Source organism: Anarhichas minor, unplaced genomic scaffold (assembly GCF_050575085.1).
Source record: "Anarhichas minor isolate MPS153535 unplaced genomic scaffold, ASM5057508v1 ptg000027l, whole genome shotgun sequence".
Lineage (NCBI taxonomy): Eukaryota > Metazoa > Chordata > Actinopteri > Perciformes > Anarhichadidae > Anarhichas > Anarhichas minor.
Window position 1 is genome coordinate 3445001 of NW_027466473.1, and position 17811 is coordinate 3462811.

Below are 17811 nucleotides of genomic sequence, written 5' to 3' on the forward strand. Positions count from 1 at the left end.
TGCTGCATTTAACATGTGGAGTCATGTCTGCACTCCGTGATAGTTTAAGGGATATTGTCTTGATTGAGCACACAGTAACATCGAAGCATTTAAGGGTGGATGTGCTGACAAACATAAGGTGCTTTCTGCACAGGTTCATTTATCATGTTACGATACCCTCGGACACTCCACACACTCCGTGAGTCTGACATGTTCACATCACGACTTGAAAGAGGCAAAATGATTCGACGCCTGGAGGTCTCGCCAGCATCAGCGAATCAGAGAGGCCGCTGAGAGGAACGAGCGGCAAATCAGACGCTTGTTGTGGAGTTATTAAACATTCGTCAAATCAGAGCTGGTCGAACCGCTGTACAAACATGCTTCACACCGCACAGCTTTCTTTGACAAATTGTGCGCCTGCTGTCGCAAATCACAGGAAACAGAGACTCTGCAGTGGTTAAAGGTTTTCTGGGACTGAATTATGAATCCAACTTTTACGTAAAGAAATATGGCAGACTGGAGTTTGAGCGGGCTTTATGTGCTCAAAGTGAGGGACAGAAATGTCTCACGGCTGCTCTGAAAGCAAACTTGATGACTGAGTCACTGCTGCAGCAGACACAAGAAAAGAAGGGGTTATATAACCACATAAACAAAAACATGCAGGATTAATACAATATAAACAGACATCATCTGAAGGAGGATTGTCTGACTGACTCTAACTAACAGCACATTTATCTGACTCAAGAGTCCACACGTCATGTTCACACTCCTCTGGAAACCTCAGTCACCCATTACTCAGTCCAAGTTCTGTCTCGGACCGCTGCGGTTCTCTCCTGATTGCTTGCAGAGTCTAAACACCAGTCAACAAAGCTCGGAGTTGTCCCGAAGACGGCCTCCGCAAACAACACTAAAGTCCCTTTCAACAGGGTCGCCATATTTTCAAACACCAGAACTGGGAACGGGCTCTTGGAAGAAATGTCTCCATGTAGGTGTTGATCCTGCAGTCGTTTCAGAACAGGAAGTGAAGGATAACGAATGTGAACAAAGAGACTAAACTAACCATCAGCCCGCCTCCTGCTCTGTAGCTTTAAACTGGAGGTTAATGTCAGTGGCACCCGTGTTTCCTTACACTCTCAGCAAAGTCGTAATGTTCAGAATGTAATGAAGTGAGAAGAGGGGGAAAGCAAGGACGGGGAGTACGGCCAATACCACAACTGCTGTTTCATACGGACAGCTGATGTTCAGGAGAACCGGTCTACTGTGTGATTCTGCAGAGAGGACATTTTCACAGACATCAGAATCACATTGGAACTCTTTATAGATTACTGGCATGATTTAGAGTGCATTGTGTGTCCAACGTAATACTTGGAAAACACGTTTTGTTTCCAAGGGAGAGAGTGCTGTGGTCATACAACGTGCAGGCCACCCCAGGTCAGAGTCCTGTGAGTGTTTTTCTTTTCACTCCATGAAGTGTGTCAGAAATCTGCTTCTACACAAATTGTTTTGTGCATTAGTGGTTCTCAAGTAACAGCAGAGACTACAGTGAAGTCATGTTTTATCCGCCTCACGCTCAAATTAGCAGAAGACGAAGATAGATAGTTATGCGCAATAAATAGTTTTGCCTGCATCCTCCAACGTCCCCCGACTGAACTCCTGTTTCCAGGATTATAGAAATGTCTGCTTGCACTTCAGCTCATTAACTTTGTCTGTACCCGCTGCCATTTTATCGTGAGTGCAACTCTCACCAGAGATGGGAAGGAAGCGAGATGGCTCACTCCTTAGCTACTTCCACCGTCATCTCTGTAAAAAGATTGTGTTGAGTTATTTGACTGGCAAGTTACTGGCCCGACGTGGCATTTCACTTCCCCCGGGCAAGCAGGCATTTTTTAGAAAAGAGCTTTTGGTTAACGAATGTGTGTATTTTTGTTCAATGTTAATATAGATAACACTTGTGCTGAAAGTTACTCTTTGTTGTAACCAAACACGATGATCTTTCCTAACCTTGAAAGTGATTTTGTTGCTCAAACATAACCATTAAAAGCTATTGATCACGCTCTTATGTGGATATTGACTTGCAAGTTTATATTGTAGGAAAATTAATTAAATACTCTTTGCAGATGCATTCGGGTTACAACATTTCGAGATATGTTCATTAAAAACATTTCCTCATTATGTTAATTGAAATACATAATACATTACATGTGCATTTTGTTAGTTTGTATTATGCCATATTCTGAAAATGCGACTTGTTATGTAAAGTTGAAAGCTACTGGCTAAACAGTTGAACTCCAGGGTAACATGAGACGTGTGTTTTACAGTGTATGAGGTATTTAGATATGAGGTGACATAAATCCAGCAGCACTGAGACATCCGGGATGCCAAAAGCCTTAATGTAATATAATATAGGAATAAAACAGCGTGGTCCTCCTTTAATATCTTAAGAGCGACAAGTCTTATGAAACACCATAAAAGATGAAGCCTTCCATCGGAAAATGTAGTGCACTTGGACTGAAGCCTGTGCTGTCATAAAGTCATGGTGCTTTTATAGCCGGGGACAGAGAGGAAGTCATTTTGCAGCTAATAGGAGCGATCACTGAAATGCCTTCTGTCCTTGCCGCTGTACAGCGCTCTTACTTACGTCCGTTGATAAGCTGCACACTAACATGGTTGTGAAGAGAAAGACGTTTCTGTTAAAAGTCTCACGTCAAAATAAAGGAGCAGCTATAGACCGAGCGAAAATATTGTCCTTCAGATCAATTGTGTCCTGGAGTGCAATAAGCTGAAACATTCAGATGAGATGTGAGTGGCAGAAAAGAGCAATACACTTGAATAATATCTCTGGAGAGGATTCTGAAACACGGAGCCGTGTTCCAGTAAATAGCCCTTTGGAGGTCACAACTTTAGCGCTGTTGCATTTCTATTCAAAGTGCAGCACACTTCAATGGGCAGCTCTGCCAATAATCAAAGTAGAGGGGTTTCAAAAGGCCATCTAGCACCATTTCAAAGCGGCAGCATTTTCTTATGTCTTGGGCTCCCAACCTGTCTCCTGCTGCAGCTCGTCTGTGTATTAAAACAGCTGCAAATGTACCAAGAGTGAAAGACAAGAACATCAGGAGGTGGTCAGAGAGGCAAAAGTACAGTAATATAAGTTAGCTGGGGGGGGGTTTACAAAAAGATCTTCTGTTGATGTGGACTTTGTCTGTCCTTCTTCCGCTCTGTACTAAAAGTTAGTCTGACTCACAGAGGAGGACCAGCAGCTTTCCTGCTGCCAGCAGCCAGCAGTGCCGAAAAACAGCTGGAACTAAACCTGCAATCTGAAACCACTGGAGTTTAAAGGGATACTTTTTTATACTTTTCAACCAGGTTTTCATCCTTAATGTGGGTAGTATAAACAGCTGAACATGTTTAACATCCCTCCATGTTGCCAGCACCCACAGGCCTCCACTTATTTAGCAGAAAAGAGTTGCCATTCTCTCTCCCAACTGGTGAAATACCAGGCTTGTTCAGTGGTCTGACGCTTCCAACTATGAGGCTCTAGGTTCCCCTCTTGAGTCAGCTTTGGACGTGTCAGTTCCCACTCGTTACATGCACAGTGTCTTTTCAAAAGAAGACACTGTGCTAGGTTAGGGCAAAAAAAACACTTCGTGATGAAAAGATTGCAGTTGGTGTTAACTTGATAGACAAACAAGTCAAGTGATGAATGAGTCAGCGTTGATCTTTAGTTTCACAGGACACTAACAGCTGTCTCCTGGGTGAAAGTCCTGTTTGTTTGATCGGCTGTACCAGATGTCTTTTTTCCTAGTCAAGCTTTGATTGAGGCTTTTGATTTTCACGTCATCAAGCTAAACAGTTAAAAATAAAGAAACATACTAATAGTATAATAGTAATGCTGCTAAAGGTATCAAGCTGCAACCATACATTTGGATTGGGCAAGAGAAAGCCAGTGCCACTGATTGTGTAAACATAAAAGGCATGGTCATGTCCGTGCTATAGAGGCCTGCAGGAATGACTTCTTTACACTTTCGGTTCCCTAGCCGCAAAGTCAGTGGGTTGTTTGAATGTGTTTTTGGTTGGATGTGTTGTTAACACAAGATGAAAAGATTTGAAGGTGTTGTTCTGCGGTATAAAATACATCAGTAAATACCTCTCTGGTGAATTTAGACTGTCTTAAAAGGTGGTTGCTAAAAAGTGTCTAAATGAGACGACTAAGCGTCCTCACTGGAACACCAGTCCTCCTTTAGCTCAGTGCTGGAGACGTGATGTCATGTGACTTTAGCCTAATGTTAGATTTTTAATTCTGCTGACTGTATTCACATTTCAAAATTCATAAAAGTGATGTTCCAGTGGTGAAGATTATCTTGCTGAACAGAACGTGTAAGTATCATAAACGTTTGTTTGCCATTTGACTCAGAACTAAGTTTAAAGAGAATTCAATATTTCCAATAGCAGTGACCCCATTTGGGCCCATGCATTTATTCACTCTGGAGGAAATATGCAGCCACACAGCACTTGGGATTTTCTCTGCTATGATCTGCTGTTGAATTCAAATCAAATATTTTGAACCCAGCTCAGCTGTTACCAGAACTCTCAAATATAATAAATTCAGGATTTACTGGCAGGCTTCATATTTCTCTGTGTGAAGCTCTGCTCATTTATTAGGATTATCTACATTCCACCAGAGATAAGAACCAGCGGCACAATGAGGTTCAGAGCCGTGTTGGAGGTCTTTAAATGCAGAATATATAATAAGCTGTTGCTAATTTGATTTTGTGCTTGATCCTTGAATAATACCACTGATGTCTAAAAATATAGGTCTTAATTGTTTTTAATGCAAAAATAATGACATCAAAAGCAATGTATGCCAACACTATGAATACTGAAGACATCAGAGAGTGGAAATGGACGACTTGTTACACGTCTTTGAAATGTCAGCCACAGTAAACACTATGTGTGCATCCTGCTAGTGAAGAACCTGAGCTGTATTGGACTCCTCCATTCTATGCCATGACTTCGACTTTATGGAATGTGTTCCTGCTGGGTTTTCATTTCCTCTGTCTGAAAAAAAAGGAATGCAATCAGAGGACTGATGCTGAAATCATTATCTAATGACTAAAGCCTTTGTATGACTTCTTCCATGCTGTGGCGTTCACTGTTCATGCACACATTGCATATTATTGTGTGGAGAGAAGGATTTCTAAGCCGTTTGTTTGACTGTCTGCAGCCCAAATTGATTCAAATGTGCTGAGCTCAATCAATCAGTGACTCACATGAAGACCAATATTCTTTTTACAGCCGAATATGTCGTGATGAGAGCCAAGCCATACCGACGCAACATGTTGCTGTAATCATATGTTGTGAAGTAAAGCGACAGAAAATGTGATTTGTTATTTTGTAGGCACTGAAAGGACGCTCATTGTTTCACACATCGATGACGTTACCTGCGTAAGGGCTGCACAATTAAGGCAGTATCACGGTTTGGGCTCCTCGCAATGAAATGAACATGACCGACTGTGATAAAAGGCGCGCTGCACTCATAGAAAACGCCACTGGATATTCAATCAAAGCAGCCAGCCACCAGGGGGGATCCAGAAGTTCTGGCTTCCCTTTTGGGGAGCTGTGCGCTCACTCGGCAGGAGCAGCCAGTGTGATCATGAAATAATTGTGATCTCAATATTGATGACACATTGTTGTCATCAGTGGGCAATACAACACGTCATCGGGTGAGAATTTGAACGAAGAGTTTCATTAGCTAGTTGATGACAAATAACAATCTGAAATGAATTCATGAAAACCAAATTGCATTGTTGATTTAGTTTGATCCGTATAGCTGCAACTAACAATTACTTTCCTTGTTGATTAATCTGTTGATGATTCTTTCAATTCATCCACAAGTTGTTTGATCTATAAAATGTCAGAAAATGTAGACAGTGTTTCCCAAAGCCAGAGATGATGTCCACAAATGTCCTGTTTTGTCCAAACCTCAAAGATGTTCAGGTTTTTGTCACAGAGTAAAGAAACCAAAAAACATTCACATAAAACCAAATTATCCATGATCAAAATAGTGGAAGATTGATTTAACAACTAATCGATGAATCGTGGGGATATTTATTTGAAATGTTCTACTTATGTATCACGCTACTCTATAACAATCACCGTCTCACTGCGGTTTTCAAACCAGACTAAACTACACGTATTTTCATGACATCTCTATGTCCTTCCAGGAACAAAGCTCCGTGATGTTGACAGCATGGAGGATCATTAAATTTGCCTGCTGCATAAATCAAGCCGATCCATCTCTCTCCGACCCTGCTCCCTGGTGGCTTACTTAGAGCCATGCCAACGCAGCACTGGCTGCGGAATGAGCAAGGGTAAGCATGCAGGGGCTGTCTTTAAGCTGAGCCGTCTGACGGTATAAACAGGCCTCCGTCTCCTCTTGAGAGCAATAGGGATCAAGCGGGCTTAGTGGGCATGACCTGTGGGGGGGCCCGGACACGGCCCCGAACATGCAACACAACACAATTGTCTTAAAGATTGCTGCTCTACTGAACATGAGAAAAACTAGCCTACATCACATTGCCCACGGGCCCGGAACAGGACCTAGATGCACTCCGCTGAGGATACCCGGCAGACTAAAGCCTTATGAATAATTCTAAACATCCTCTGGCTTTTTTCCTGCCTGATTTAAGAGAGTGAGGCCCTACAAAACAAATTAGACATCTCACAATCGGATTGCTGAGAAAAGGAATCTTGCAAAGTGAGGCCTGGTAGTCTTACGAGACCCTTAAAAGAAAACAAACCTTGGATCTTCTCAAGAGTGATATACTGGTTTCTTCTGCACCATGCAGGCTGGAATTAGAGGCAAAGGCGAAAGGAAGTGACAAGACATTTGCTTTGTGGTTTAATTTCCTCGATTGCTTTATGGCCATACATAAATGCTTAAATTGGTTTGTAACATATGCTCTCCTTGCTCTGTTTACTTCCTTCATTTAGTGTGACTGAATCACTTTATTAGCGATTATCCCCCCAAAAGCTGCAGGAATGCACAGCACCACACCTCATCATGTAATTTGCCCATATAGTAGGAACGAGAATATGCAAATACTGCAGCAGCAGATTCGCCCCCGGGCTGCTTGTCCAATGACACAAATCATCAATTAAGATCTCAGCAGGGTTTGGGGATAAACTAAATTGGTATTAATCCTATCTGACGATATGTAGAGCCGTGTGGGGTTCATCACAACAAAGAACAAACATCACTGAGGGTGATTAGCGCTGATGCGCTTTGACTCGTGTGTGTGTGTGTGTGTGTGTGTGCGCACCGTCAATATCCATTCTCAGCTAAAGCGTACCACTTTGAGACACTGACAAAAGGTGCACAATCATTGTATAATGATCATCTTTTGGTCTTTCAACAGCAACGAGTCTTTCAAAACGGTTTCTTTCACTGTGGTGCGAGTTTAGCTCCTCATGGGATTCTATGCTCAGCACTCCGCACCTGCCCAATGTGTTTGACGGAGGGAGCTAAAGTGGTCTAAATCGCCATTGTGATTTGTCAGGGAAGCAGATGATTAGTAAACAAATGGCTCAGGCATATTAATTAGGCTAATGTACTCCCAAAGCTCACACCATGGTCTTTGCTGAGAGGGGCCTTCACTTTGCAATAGAGTTGTGATGTTAAGTGACAGACACTGGAGTTATATTTCCTGAACTTTACACTTAGCAACGTGTTTTTACCAAATCTGTGGATGTACAGGGACATGTTTGTGATATTCGAGAGGCCGAGATCAAAGCAGAACGAGACTGAACAGAGGAGTTGACTCATAAAACTACCAACACAGCAAACTACCTGCGAATCGCTGCCTTTTTTAACAGAATGATCGCACAAATAAAGTAGAGACACATGCTGTCTGAGGGACACAGCCTCCGTCAAATCACACTCACAGCATTTCATGTTGGTCGAACGTCTCTTACGAGTGAAATAGTCATTCGGGCAATTGTGGAATAGAGTGGTCATCTGAAATATAAAGTGGTGAGTGGCTCACAAAGAAGGCCAGTGTTCAGTCTAGAGGGGTTTCACAGGGCTGGGAGTAAACATTAGACCTCACTGAGATGCAGATAGTTCAGCATTAAATACTTCAATCAAAGATGTATTCATCAAGAAATGCAAAGAGGCTTAGACCCTGTTAGGCCCTGTTTGACCTTTTAAAATGCAGACAAGTGAGGAAGGTAGGCTTTTTTTTTGCTTTACATTTTTTCTGGAATAAATGCAAGACACTAGCTTTGTATGAAAAAACTATTTTGTTTAAATGCTGTACATTAACTGCAAACAAAAAATGAAAACTGACGGCTGTCACAAGTTACACATATAAAAAACTAGATATTCACAAAAGGTAAGCTCTTTAAATCAATGATTTTAAAAAAGAAACATTTTCAAATAAAGGTGGTAGCCTATATATATATATATATATATATATATATATATATATATATATATATATATATATATATATATATATATATATATATATATATATATATATATATATATATATATATATATATATATATATATACATATATATTCTTCAGTTCGATATATGCTGTGTTAATTTGTTTGTTTTTGTCAAAAACAAACAAACACAGGCACACACAGAGTAGACACACACGCGCACACACACACACAGAGTAGACACACACACAGAGTAGCACTGTGTACTGTACTGTCTACAATACAATTTATTATGAACAAAGAAAACTGCCGTATTAACTTGGATCAAATATGGGTGTAAGTTATTTTACTCTGAAAATCCTTTGCCGTTTTTTTCTTGACAAACACATAAATCTTACCAGTCAAAATAAAAGCATTTTACTCGAATAAAACACACCAAGTAACTTCACTTAACAATACGGGTTTTTTCTTTTTTGCACGGCAGATTTACACCATCAGATATTCACTGCAAATTCACAAATAATCAGAATGCCATGTACAGTCCGGTGCTCGTTGACAAAGCCGTAATAAAAACGCCAGCTTCCTGCAGCTACATGCGCTCATTCTGTCTCCGGTCACTGTTATTGTGACAATTCTCTAAATGACAATCTTTCGCACTAAAAGCACCCGCCGTTAAATTCAACACATCCTACATCCGTGCATCACAAACATTACCAATACATTCTTTTTTTTTTAAATCCAAACACCGCATCAAGCAAAAGAAAAAAATCCACTGGTCTCTCAGTCCAGCACAAAAATGCATCTCCTCTCTTTTCCCTCTCTCTTTTTTCTCCCCCTCCTCTTCTCCCCCCTCCCTCTCTCTCTCGCTCGCTCTCTCGCTCTCTCTCTTTCTTTCTTTCCCTCCCTCTCTCTCTCGCTCTCTCACTCTGGCCTGGCTGGCTGGCTGGCTGTATGAATAATGTCCTGCCTTTTGTAATGAAGGGGGGGGGGGGGGGGGGAAGGACGCTGAAGTGGTAAAGCCCTGCTCCCATGCACTGACATTGAAAATGAATGACAGCTTACCTGCATGCCAATCTTCATCAGACTGACACTGGGCTGACAGCACAGCCTATACTCCTCCACACAGCCGCTGACGTCAGCCGCGCCTGGCCCCTCCCACCTCCATCTCCGCTCCCCGTATTTTTCCCAACACCGGGCTGCTGATGCCTTCCAGTGTCCGTGGGAAATACGGCACTCACGCGTGGGGCTCCGCGAGAACGGTGCGGGGATGTTGGTTGGAGGCGATGAAGCACCAAAAGAAAGAAAGACCTGATATTCTTCCTGTATTATCATTATTTTTTTTTTCCTGATCAGCTTGAATGACACATTCAAGATTTACAGTCAATAACCGGCATTTGTAACATAACACGCAGTGATCAAAAAGATATGTCTCCTGTGTGCTATTTTGAAATGAATATAAATAAACTTGCCTGTCAATATTATTATTATTAATATTGTAATAGTTTTATTGAGTCACTTCAGTTGGTTCCACATGTGTTGTGAGAATGATGCGTTTGTGGTGAATGTGACACAAGCTGTGACGTGAGGAAAAGATGACTTTGGCCTACATGAGATTCAGGGTTTGGTCTTGTTGCCAGAAACACAATGAATTGAATACCCTGTCAATTTTGTAATTTTCCAATTAATGCACTCATTGTGGCCTGTTAAACTACTGATTCATAGTCACCAAAGCAAAATTGATGTATGCAATCAATGTAAAGGTAAAAACTCCATCTCATAATTTGTTTATTCTTTAAATGTGTTTATTGAATGTGTTTTTGTATTGATTCATCGAATAACTTTAATTCGGTTATGGTCTTACCTATTCAGGTTTACCAAAGATTGAGCCTTAATAGCTCAAAGAGAAACTAGACCCTGAACACGAGGCTCCTCTGTGTGAGTAAGGATCAGAGACTAATGCTCTCTCCATGCTGGTCGTCTTTAATCTACTGGATTTGTTTGAGGTTGCGGGAGGAACTCAAATCATCTGAGGGAGTTTCAGGCAAACACAACGAGAAAACCAAATTCCCCGTAGAGTTTGGTGTAAATTAGGACTCGGTTTGCTTTACGGCTTTTGCTGTCAGTGGTTCTGAACATGATCCAATCCTACCGTCTGCCTAGTTATCCAAATCATAAATAAACACTGAGTGGTTGGATCTTACGAGGGTTACTCAAAGGCAACATGTCTTTTCCCAGTAAGCGCGCAGAGGCACCAGCACTTTGAGCGGGACCGGGGCCTTTGAACCGCGGATCTGGCCAGCCCCCTGTTGGTCCGCATTAATAATTGCATGCTTCAAAAAGACAGGTGGGATGATGGGAACCAGAAGGCTGCTGGTAATAAGATAGACATTTATATTCAGACCCAAATCAGTTCAATCTATTTCGTCCTGCCAGCTGAAAACACACGGAAGAATTGACTTAATGTCAAAAGAACAGAGTTTAAGTTTAAGTAGCTTAAGCTGGTGGTAGTTATCCATTTGCTACCGATCCTGACCCCTAAATGACGAGTTGATGGACCTAATAGCGTATTTATATAGTGATAAGAACAAATATTAGAAAAAAAACGCTTCTCGAGATAAAGAATATGTGTGGCATCGAATCAATAAGAGATGTTTAAGTGTACAGAAGAAAAGTAAATGATCGAACGTAAATTGTATGAATGGTAAAAACGAGCTGGGTGAAGTTCTGCAGTCTATTCGACACTGTTCGGATTTTCAGTAACGATGCACGTGATTGGCCCGTCGTGAGTTGGTGTATCCAATCAAACCCCAGTTTGCTGTTACCAGGAAGTAGAAGACGCGACGGACAACGCTTTATCTATCGAACTGGTTGAGAAATGACGGGTTAATGGACAGCTAATAATCATTCTGAAGGGGTGGGGAGATCGAACATCGATCCATTGTTCACGGTTTCACGAAGCATGCAGCTGTCTGCCTCAGCAGAGCAGAGCTAGCAGCGACAGCTAACAGTAGCTAACTCACAGTACGGTGGAAGTTACAGTAATTAAGCTAATGTAGCTAACGTTAGCTAACCTTAACTTTGTTGTTACTGCATTGCTTAAGTTATGTCACGAACGTCGGTCGTAAAAACGAATTTGACCAACTTCACTTGTTACTGTTCTGTGTGTCGGGTAAACTAACTTTAGTTACCGTGAAAATGGCAAGCACCGTTTTGGAAGTCGGCACGGGCGTCTTCGTCATTGCGATCGTTTGGATTGTATTTCTTGTATTTGGGATGATGCTGCTGAGAGCATCTGTATCTGCAAAGTGAGTGAGAACAACACCTCCACACACTCCTTACACCAACCCGGTTAGAACGTATCGCATGCATTGATAGAGAAAAGCCCAGGTTATCTGTGACAGTGAATCAGTCAGTCAATTCCTTAATCCCGAAACATTTCCTCCACTTTAATGTTGGTTTGAATGTTGGCCAAAGCACACCTCTACTGGAACACACATCTCTTCAACAGGGGCATTAGTAAGGTTTCCTCAGAAATTCGGCATATGTGTGAGAGATTTATTTCAATAAAATGCGAAAAAAACAAACACTTTTCATAAACCCAGCTGACTGTTGAACACCGTGGTGTGTTTAGGGGAGGACAGATGTAGTAATGTCAGGAAACTCAAAGCTGAAATAAAGTCGAAGTCAAACTGAGTGAACTCAGATTCATAACAGAATTTAAGCTGTATTGAGCAATTATGAATCAATTTCTGAAAAAAAAAATGTAACCTTGGCCTGGATTTCACACAGAAAGATTGCAACTCTATCATATTTTTTGCCACCTAAATATTTTCTTCTTTCCCTAGATAGATCAGCAAATATATCTATTTTCCTGATGCTTAGCTAAATTCTATGAAGCAATGAGGCTTTACCCACATACTGCTGTACTGATCGATTGCTGGGACCATGTTCTTTCCAATCCCTGCTTTCAGTACTTGTGCAAAGGCTACAACAGACCCTGGTACTATTACAGTTGGTTCATTTCTTTCTAGAATGCACTGTGACACCAAACATGATGCACTTGTGTAAGATGCAATTACAGTACAGTCTAAATGGGGTGAAACATGGTGCCATTTACTTGATTGGAAAGTTAACAACTATTTAAAAACACAATAAAGAATGCCATTGTTTTGATTGGTACTTGATAATGACATTATCCTCAGAAAACCCTGTGTTTACTGCAAATCAGCAGTGGGAGTCCTCATGCTATCCTTTTTCAACTGTGTATGTGTGTTTTGTGTCTTGCCAGGTTAGGCATTATCCCCATATTCTTACTGGCTCTCACCATCACTCTGGTGCTGGTGTTGTTCCCGCGCAGCCCAGAGACAACCCCCCCTTTCAAAGAGACAGAGGTGAGCTGAATGCACATTAAAAACTATTTCGCACTATATTAAAATGCAAATACCAGAGAGAAAGGTTTTTACATAAGCGTTCCTCTACATCAAGAGGCAATTTAAACTTCTACCGCTGCCAAAGCTATGACAAGGAACTACTCCAAATCAGTGTTCTCGACCATTTATTGCATTAAAAGCACAGAGTCTCGTGTTATGATGGTCTGTGCATGATGACAGCATAATGTAATTCAGTTTGGAAATAACAGCAGGCCTGGATGTTTACAGTTTGATAAGGGCTATTTGGCTTTCATCACTACCAAATGTTTTGTGTACGGAGGCCGCTGAGTGAATATGAGGATTCAGAGCCCACAGACCAACTACTTCAGCTCAATGGTCATCTCATGCCCACCTTTGTGCTCCCAAAAATGATATTTCTGTTCTCTCTTCTCATGCATCATGAAACATTTAAGAACAGTAGCTACAGTCAAACAAACTTATCTTTATCAGAGATGTATGGTCTTTCTTATATTTGAGTGTGCGGTGTGTGTGTATGGTCCAAATGCCGAAAGGCAAAGCTCCGATCATGTGTGCTTGTTACTCAGAACACAATGTGTTTGTGCTGATTGAGGATATAAGCTCTATTTAGATTTGAGGTAGGTGAACAACAACCCATCCCAAACAAAACCTCAACTCTGATATAAGCCAGTATCCACAGTGCTGTAAGCCTGTAAATAGCATGTGTCATTGTGCGCGCCCGTCTGTGTGTGTGCTTGTCATAAAGGCCTGCTCCGCTTTATCTTAGTCCAACAGCAACACAGAACAAACACTCCCCCCATGTCGCCTCGGGGTCGTGCCAATGAGCCAGCCAGATCTGCCAAGCAAGCTGCCACCCCATAGAAATAGCGAGCTCGCACTTTATAGCCTTTGTGCAAAGGCAGATACCCGACCAGCAACAGAGAGAGGCGGCACGACGCAGCTTCCTGGGTGTCTGTACAAGGTGTACGGGTAGCATGAACCCATGGAGACCTCACAAACTGGTTCCAGTGTTTAAAAGAGCTCACATTTAACATCCCTTGTAATATTGACACCTTATAATGCTTGCAGACATCATCACCAACCATCAGTCTGCTTTGTTTGGAGTTCTCTACCTTTATTGATTATCAAGTAGGCTGTTATTTCCATAAATTGTGAGGGTTTATCATTAATTAGTGAAGCAATTACAAATATTCTCAAACATAGGTTATTTCATCAATTGGATATTTTTACCGTTTGCTTATTTCAATGGGTAGTTTTTAGAATTAAATAGAATACAACTTTCATTGTCCACAAATATGGAAAATTGCTCATTCGGCATGACATTAAAATATAAACACAACAACAACACTGACAGTATGCATCCTAATAAAAGACAGTATCAAGAATATAAGCAATACGTCTCAAGAAATAAAGATTTAAATTGAGTCTGTAAGGATTGAGCAGAGGGATAGCAGCCCGAGCATCGACTACCTCCGATCTGCCGAACCCTAACCCTAACCCCCCAACCCTAACCCTAACCCTGCCTCATCTTTGATAATTACAACTGACCGTTTTCATACAGAGCCAGAACAACTGATGCTGTAATTATTAAGAATCCTCAGATATGTGATCATTAACAGAATTCAAACAAAGGTACAAATGCATGTGAGGGTGAAAACCCGATTTACTAGCGATGGCGTCTTCTGAATATCATGTTTTGATGTCGACTCATTTTCATTTCCTGAAATCTCACATGTAAGCAGAGAGATGTGTAAGAAAAGCCTAACCAACTGCTGTTGAACAAAAGTCAAATATCAGAGTGCCAATTAGGCCAGTCCCAGACTGAGGGGGGGGGTCATACTAGACCCCACCCCCTCTCCCACCTGCCCCCCCCACCCGTCTGCCAGCTACCACCCGTGCGCTCAATGGCACATTAATAAAACATGGCCCACACTTTGGGTTCCTGCTTGCTGTGTAATTGGCAAATTAAAAAGTGAGATGTGTTAAATGCATCCATAAGAAACAGCATACATCACCCCCCACCCCACCACCTCTCCGAGACATTAAACTAGATACACACACACACACACACACACACACACACACACACACACACACACACACCTACTGTGATTCCACAACAGCCCTGTGGAATCTCTCTTCAGTCAGCAGTAGGGCTCACACTGCTGCTTCAGGGCATTTTCTCAGTTTGTATTCACATATTCACGGACGGCTCATGATTGAAATATTAACACAGACCCAGAGCTACGAGTGAAGCAGTGATTAAATCTGTCGATGGCAACTTTATGAACTCCAACTGCGCCTAATTTAAGCAACACCGATGCTAATCTCGATGATCTATTGTTTCTCCAAGTCGTGCGCCGGTTTGCTTAAGACCTGGAATCCACTCGTTACTCAGGATCAGGAAATAGCCGGCGCCCCGGAATCAGCTTTTAGTTCTCAACGGTGAAACTACAAACATGCCATGTCTTCAAATGCACTGCTGCACAGGTTATTCCCCGAACACACAGGGCGAGTTCCTGTACGGATCAATAAGCACTTGTCTGTGTGTCCGAGCCCACAGGTTTGAGAGGCAGAGCTGACATGGATACAATCAGGAAGTACAGTAATAGATGAGGTATCTCTTTATAAAGTGGTCACCAATCTATCTATCAGCACTCTCACTGCTTCTGTTAAATAAACTCAGGTTATTGGCTGATCAGTGTTCCAATATCAGTACTCGTCGTTCTGTAACTACACATTACTTTAAGAGGAGACGTTAATATGCTGACTTTATTATTAGGCTTTTGTCAATTTTAAACATATTCTCGCGTGTTATGAGATTACATGTTTTTGTAACAACAGTGGAGACAGTATTGAATGTGGATCAGTCACATCTAGCTGCCGCAGTATCGGCACAGATACAGATCTAATGCGTTGAATCAGTTTATCACTCATTAAAGGGAGAGTTTAGTTGTTTTGAAGTGGGGTTGTATGAGGCACTTTTCCATACTCGGTGTATCACTTACAGTAGATGACAGTCAGCACAGAAGCAAAGCGATATGTACTGCTGTGGACGCAGACACCTAAAGGTATCGGTGTGAGTGTGACTGTATCTGGAGTATTTCTGCTGGTTCAGACAGCTATACAGTGCATGTTTTTCTGACAGGGAACCGAAGCCGCTATCTACCACACGCTCTCGCCAGAGCCACCAGACTCCGTTGAAAGAAACAGATCACCGGAGGCGCTGGTCCACTGCTGCCTCGATCGGTTACTGTGTTTGTGTTATTGTGTGACTTTGGCTCTTTTGGATTCACCAAAGTCACACAATAACACAAACTAACTAACTGATTCTGCAAGGGAAAATGACATTTGTTTTACCCATGCTGCAGTTCCCCGTGGGTAATGGCAGCCCCAAGACAAGATAAACAGCCCAAAATATTCTTAATTTAGCGTATGCTAAAGGTGAGCCTTTCTTTTGAGTGTCTAACATATGTTTTCCTGCTGCCTCGACCACAGAAGCACATGGCTTTGCTTCCCTGCGGTAACTCCTGTCTCGCTTCTCCAAGCCGAGGGCGTGGCGACCAATCGTTCATTTCTCCCAAATAATAAACAAGTTGTAAATAGCAAACTATGTGAGAGTGTTTACTGAAGAGGTCATGAGGGAATTAACTTATATTTCTGCCACCTTTCTACCATTTAGGACCCGAAATGTACCACTAGAGTTTGTTTAGGTTGTACTTGAAGTCTCCATCACTTTCTCAACAGATGAATCAGTCAATACAGGTCTGCAGAATTTGGCAGTTCATCATTCAGAATCATCTCAAATGAAATCTAACTGTGCAGCCAAATATGCATGTGTTCTCTCAAAGCCTACGTCTGGCAGCAGTCAGCAGTTTATCACAAAAAGAAGCCAGCTAGAAGGTAACCCAAGTAAAGATGTCTGTCAATGTCCAGACATGTGATATGGCATCAGCCAGTGTACATTCTACAGCAACATGAGTGGACCAGGTGACCCTTGCTGTCTAAGACACTGTATCAGACATGTTGGATGAGCGGCCCTTGAAGCTTCCAGTGTGCACTGTCGCATCAATTCAACTTCTGGTGACCGTCAGTTATTCTGCATTGTCAACTGTTAGAAAAATTAATTATATCAACTTTGAAGGCAAGACGTTATTGTAACTGTCTGTTTGTATGGTTTGTCTGTCTGTAAACCGAGTGCCCATTGATAGCCTCACATAAGGCTACATGCTTCTACACAAAGCCTTTGTGAAGGCCCTCGCCTGACATCTAGTGGCTAATAGAGGAAATACAGAATTTTGAACAGCCATGCTTTTCCCATGCACTGGGTACTGTTTACTGTGTGTAGTTGCTGAGAACTCCTGACGGTGAACGGGTACACTCTTTCTCTACAGATAGTGGACACTTTGTTCATCGGACGCTACGTGCTGCTGGCGGTGGTGAGCGCGGTCTTTCTGGTGGTGTTCTTCATGCTGCTCCCCTTTCATTTCCTGGAGCCCGTGTATGCCAAGGCCTTAAGAACGCAGTAGAGCTGCCAGGGTCAGAGCTGGCACGGGGATCACATCGCTGATGTACACAACTTAAGAGAAGCAGGGCATGACGAGAGGCCCCCGCTTCACAGAATGCCTCCCAAACAGAGACAGCAGGAGAGCAGTGTCTTCTTTCTTCATCGCCAACTGTTTATGTACAACCAGCAGAAATAAATATACAACAGTACCCAGCTTGCTTTATTGTATCATTCAATGAGATGAAGAAAATGTTTTTTCACTATTTATACTACAGTACTAAAAGTGTTCAATACTCCCTCTACCTTTTTTTAAAGAAAAAGGATTGAACTTGATTTTGTCAAGTTAAGGTGTTAGTGACATGCACCCTGTAGAATGAGTCAGTGCACTGAGAGAACGTTTATTCAAATCCTAAATGCATCTCATGTCATGTTTACAGGTGTTTGAATCTGGGAGATTGCATTTGTGT

The 17811-nt window shown here is 42.0% G+C and overlaps 1 protein-coding gene across 1 annotated transcript; it reads left to right on the forward strand.

Moving 5' to 3' along the window:
- Positions 1 to 11269: 11269 nt before the first annotated feature.
- On the forward strand, positions 11270 to 17553 carry tmem218 (transmembrane protein 218). The gene is made up of 3 exons (XM_076102176.1): positions 11270 to 11733; positions 12717 to 12819; positions 17232 to 17553. Exons 1-3 carry the CDS (start codon positions 11624 to 11626, stop codon positions 17364 to 17366), a joined length of 348 nt encoding a protein of 115 aa, XP_075958291.1. The 5' UTR covers positions 11270 to 11623; the 3' UTR covers positions 17367 to 17553.
- The last annotated feature ends 258 nt before the right edge of the window (positions 17554 to 17811 follow it).